Below are 4,448 nucleotides of genomic sequence, written 5' to 3'. Positions count from 1 at the left end.
TCACAATTGTATTTGATTACTACAATTTAGATATTGAAATATAACAGGCAGGTACTCAGCTTATTAATATTAATATTATTCACTTTTTGGGCTTTAATTTTCATATATCATGCAAATGAGAACATTTAGTTAACTACTGTAAGGTCTATATGCTTCACGAACACACGGCTACAGTAAAAAATCTGTACATATACACCAAATCGGGAAATGTATTAAAGCTTGACTGATTATTATAATCACAAAAGCGCTATACTATGTTATCAACATATACGTGTGAATACGAACGTTTAACACAGGCTGTGCAATTTTGTACTTGCACCGGTGGTAAATCTATGCATAGACGTAAATATGTGCATTAAATTAAGGTATAGAAGAATTTGCCTCACAGTTAGCAATTCAATCACCATTTGAATTGTTTACAATCTAAATATCCCAGATGAAAGAAGGGTTTCCAATAAAATATGTGCATTCCAGATCTCTAACACAGTGTCATTGCGTTTGTACAAATTTAAAAATCATATTGTTTCACCCATATAAGAGGTAACGCGTAGAAAGGACATAAGTAAATTTTATGACAAGGATTGACAACGGATGATGCAGTATAGATTAAAAAATTGACTTTTTGGTGAAAACAAGTTAAACCGATATAACCTGAAAATCAACACAAACAGCTTTCCATATTTTTTCGAAAATTAAAAAAAACGAAAATCTAATAATTAGAAGCCTAGTCTTTTTATTCTTTTCATTTAATTCTTTTCAGTACTTGCGGCTTAAGAAAAGTGAGATCATGTCCTGTACTCCATCCATGCAACCAGAACACAAAATGCTAAAATTAAACCTCCCGTGGGTTTTATCAATGCTACTATTTCCAAGTGAATTATCCCCCAAAAATGAAAGCTTCGTTTTGTGGCTACTCACTCAAAAGCCCCGACTCTTCCACCGCTTTCTTCTGTTCCATGGACTCAAGGTTGAGTTCTTCATAATATATATCAAGCGCCAGACATCCCTACAACATCCTTACAACATTCACAAGGTACATAGTTGACGTGAATTCTATAATTATTCGCCTCTTGTAATTATATAAATATATCTAATATGTGTTCTTTGATTATGTCTGTCCGGTAGAGCAGCATTAAGAGGTTACATTTATCCAATTACCCTCCTCTATTCATAATAGTAATCCAGTAAGCGGCCTCTTATGATATTTCTCCCATTTTTCGACTCTGGTGGTGAAATCCCTTCATTAGACTATCACAATTTTCCTACACTGTCTCGTAGTGTATCGTTTTCTGGAGACGTGATCTGTAACCTTTGGCTTGAATGCACCTAAAGTGCTGCTTCATATTTAAAACGGTGCTTTTGTGCAAATTTAATCAAAAGAAAAATAAAGAAGTTAACTTCTCGCTCTAGGTACACACCAGTTATTGTGTTTTGTAGCTGAGCTCGCATAAAGAAAATAAGCCATCATCGCACTGCAAATATTTCGAAATTAAGCTTTTCATGCAACTCGTTTTGAATGACTTGGCTATTACCTGTAATGTCAGAATAATACGCAAGACTAGTGCATTGACATTGTACGTGATTTAAATAAACACAATCGTTTCCCTGTCGCCATTTGCCAAGAGAAGGCTTTTCAGACGAGCGGAAGTTATGGAAGCCTCTCGCTGTCATATAACCAATTTGGTCCTGTTACTGTCTTTTACGGCATTAGCAAGGGGCCAAAGGCTGCGCGCCAATGTTACTCTGATTGACAACGGCTACGAAGGACTTCTCATTGGAATCGGGTCAGAAGTTACTGAAGATCCTAAACTTATTCCCAGAATCAAAGTAAGTATATAGGGCTGTTGTGATTTTTAAAGGTTGAACGTTTTTAATGTTTCAAGGTATGTGGAGGTTATTTGTCATGAAACTCAGTTTATTTGGATAAGGAATATCGATTTGTATGCCTTAAACTTTTTTAGAATATTATTTGGAAAAAGGAAGATAAGGTCATTGTGAGGACATGGTGGCGTACGGCTGTACTTCTGTGTTGACGCTTATTTGTTAATGTGCTGATTCGTATTTTGATCATTGCTGAGTTCTATTGACAGCACCACCAAGATTATACAAATGAATGCGTGTGTGTGCGCGTGTGTGTGTGTGTGTGTGTGTGTAAGAGAGAGAGAGAGAGAATGCCAACTTTATTTGCATCGATCCATCCATCTTAATGATTGTCGAGGTTATGACTCCACCAAGTTACCGAGTAAGTTTATTTAAAAATAACAGTACAGGGTATATGTAGGTTTGGTCATGCAGGCATCCTCTCCTTGCTTTTAGAATGTGGCCTGGGCGAGGAAAAAAAGGCAGCGGGCTTCGAAAACATTACATTTATCTTACCTGGGCTTTTAACAATTTATATTGCTGTCTTTAGGTACCCAATATTTACCCCATTGCACTTCCTGGTCTGTCACAAAGCGTACACTTATTAAAATGACCCCAATGGAGGTCAGGTGCAGGCTTAGTTTGCGGTCGCTTTCACAACACAAATTACCTGTGTTCTTGGTTTTTAAACTTCCTTTGTAATTTCGATTAAAATGATTCTGTAAGCATATAAATGTTTTATCGGTAAGGCTGAGAGTTTTATTTGTTCACGGTACTATTGTGTGAATCCATTCATAGGTTGCAAAAGAAAGCTTTAACCTTGCTTTCCTTGTCAAAAGATACATTAAAATGCTTGGCCGCGTGTATTCGTTTTGTTAGTGCAACAATACAGTTGACGCAGTCTGTATTATTTCTTATCCTTCAAAAGCAGACATGAGCAAGAAAAGACTCAAGTAGAATTGTTAAAATATCCCAGTCGCTTTATATGCTACCTTAAATTCAATTATATTTCATGCCCTACAATGTATCTCATACTTACGCTCCACAGCGACACAACGCACTGTACCTGTGTCTCAGAAATATTAAATCACGATCGTCGCGCCCGAATCATGGCATTTGAAAATAAAGATAAAGGAGCATTCAATTCAGTAAAATGCAGTTATGCCAGCCTATCGTTCATTTTACTTGCTCATTTAAAAAAAACTCAAGAAAATAACGTGACACAGGATCGAATGAAATCAAAAATTAGCTTCAAAGCTCAAGTTGCAGTGGTATGGTTTATTTGAAAAAGACAATACATGATACTGAAACTATTTATATTGGCAAATAACTTTTTAATTAATTCTGTAGGAATACTTCGTGGAAATGTCACAGCTACTATTTACTGCTACGAAAAAGCGTGCCTATCTCCGGAATATCACGATTCTCGTTCCTAAAACATGGACGGAAAACCCCGGGTACGGACAGGCAGGAATTGAAGCCTTTGAAAAGGCCAATGTGATTATAGACAAGCCTAATGGTGTACAAGGTGACAACCCATACGTCAAACAGAAGGGAGAATGTGGACAGCCGGGGACGTTTATGCACTTGACTCCTGCATTCATACTAGATGATGCCGTTGCAAGGCAATATGGGACGCCTCCTGGTAAGACCCTTGAAAACTATTGTAAAATAAAGGAAGAGTTCAAGACACGTGTTAAATCTGCTTCAAGTTGTCCGAGGAGCACGCTGTCATTATCTAGAAAAAATATAAATATGACAGTCAATACTGAAATCTGTACGAATTTTAATGATACCAGTATATGACAAATTACCACATTGTCATTAAAGTTCTGCCAGGGAAGTCTGGCAAATATAAAACTTGGATAAAAGTACATTTGGTCACTGTATCTTTTTCTCATATTTCAGCTAAGACTCTCCTCCATAAGTGGGGACATTTGCGCTGGGGTTTGTTTGACGAGTACCCGGTGGACGAAAATGATGATCACTTTTACCATGACTCCATATCTGGAAGGATAGAAGGCGTGCGCTGTTCCCGGCGAGTGACGGACAAGGAATATAAGAGAGTTAACGACGGTTTCGTGTGGAATTGCAACCCGGATAATGAAACCAACCTTCCAGAAAGTGCTTGCAGGTTCGCCCCTGATGTATTCAACAACGAAGGAACCTCTTCTATTATGTCACACCATTATGTGACATCTGTAAGTGCAGGACGATGCTATTTTTATTTTCTTTGTCTTTTTGGAATAATTACAAAATAACGTGCAACTCAAAATAGCCAAAGGCATAACATGCTTCAGTTTTAAAAGTTTTCAATAGACACAGGAAATCTGAAACTTATTTTCCTTTTTTGCCACATTTTATCCATTGAGTCAAAAGCATGCGCAACTGATGAAACATTTTAATGTATTGTATTTCGGATGATATGGGGAGATATGTTATATCTTCATTGACTCTGTTTGAATGAAAATGAAATTTTAGTGATAAAATGGGCAATAAGTGATATTTTCAAGAAGAGATAGTACTATCTACTATTTTTGTGATGTTTCTACACCCACCCAGTGCATGGTGTCAAGAACTTAAGAGAA

General features: G+C 36.9%; 1 protein-coding gene across 1 annotated transcript; it reads left to right on the top strand.

Annotated features, from left to right (window-relative positions):
• Positions 1-149: 149 nt before the first annotated feature.
• LOC147761362 (calcium-activated chloride channel regulator family member 3-like) lies at positions 150-4,443 on the top strand. The gene is made up of 4 exons (XM_087016010.1): positions 150-1,827; positions 3,211-3,505; positions 3,769-4,061; positions 4,423-4,443. The coding sequence occupies exons 1-4, from the start codon at positions 1,651-1,653 to the stop codon at positions 4,441-4,443; spliced, it is 786 nt and encodes a 261-aa protein (XP_086872136.1). The 5' UTR covers positions 150-1,650.
• The last annotated feature ends 5 nt before the right edge of the window (positions 4,444-4,448 follow it).

This window comes from Lingula anatina, chromosome 6 (assembly GCF_051362555.1).
Source record: "Lingula anatina isolate TDL-2025a chromosome 6, LinAna3.0, whole genome shotgun sequence".
In the NCBI taxonomy this organism is placed as follows: Eukaryota; Metazoa; Brachiopoda; class Lingulata; order Lingulida; family Lingulidae; genus Lingula; species Lingula anatina.
The sequence above is the reverse complement of the archived record's forward strand: the minus strand, read 5'-3'. Positions and strand labels throughout refer to the sequence as shown.

What these genes read in the sequence shown, in the direction of transcription:
- LOC147761362 (XM_087016010.1), top strand. Translation starts at nt 1,651, where the DNA reads ATGGAAGCCTCTCGCTGTCATATAACCAATTTGGTCCTGTTACTGTCT. An exon ending in AACTTATTCCCAGAATCAAA is followed by an intron (nt 1,828 to 3,210) that starts GTAAGTATATAG and finishes TTAATTCTGTAG; the next exon opens with GAATACTTCGTGGAAATGTC. An exon ending in CACACCATTATGTGACATCT is followed by an intron (nt 4,062 to 4,422) that starts GTAAGTGCAGGA and finishes ACACCCACCCAG; the next exon opens with TGCATGGTGTCAAGAACTTA.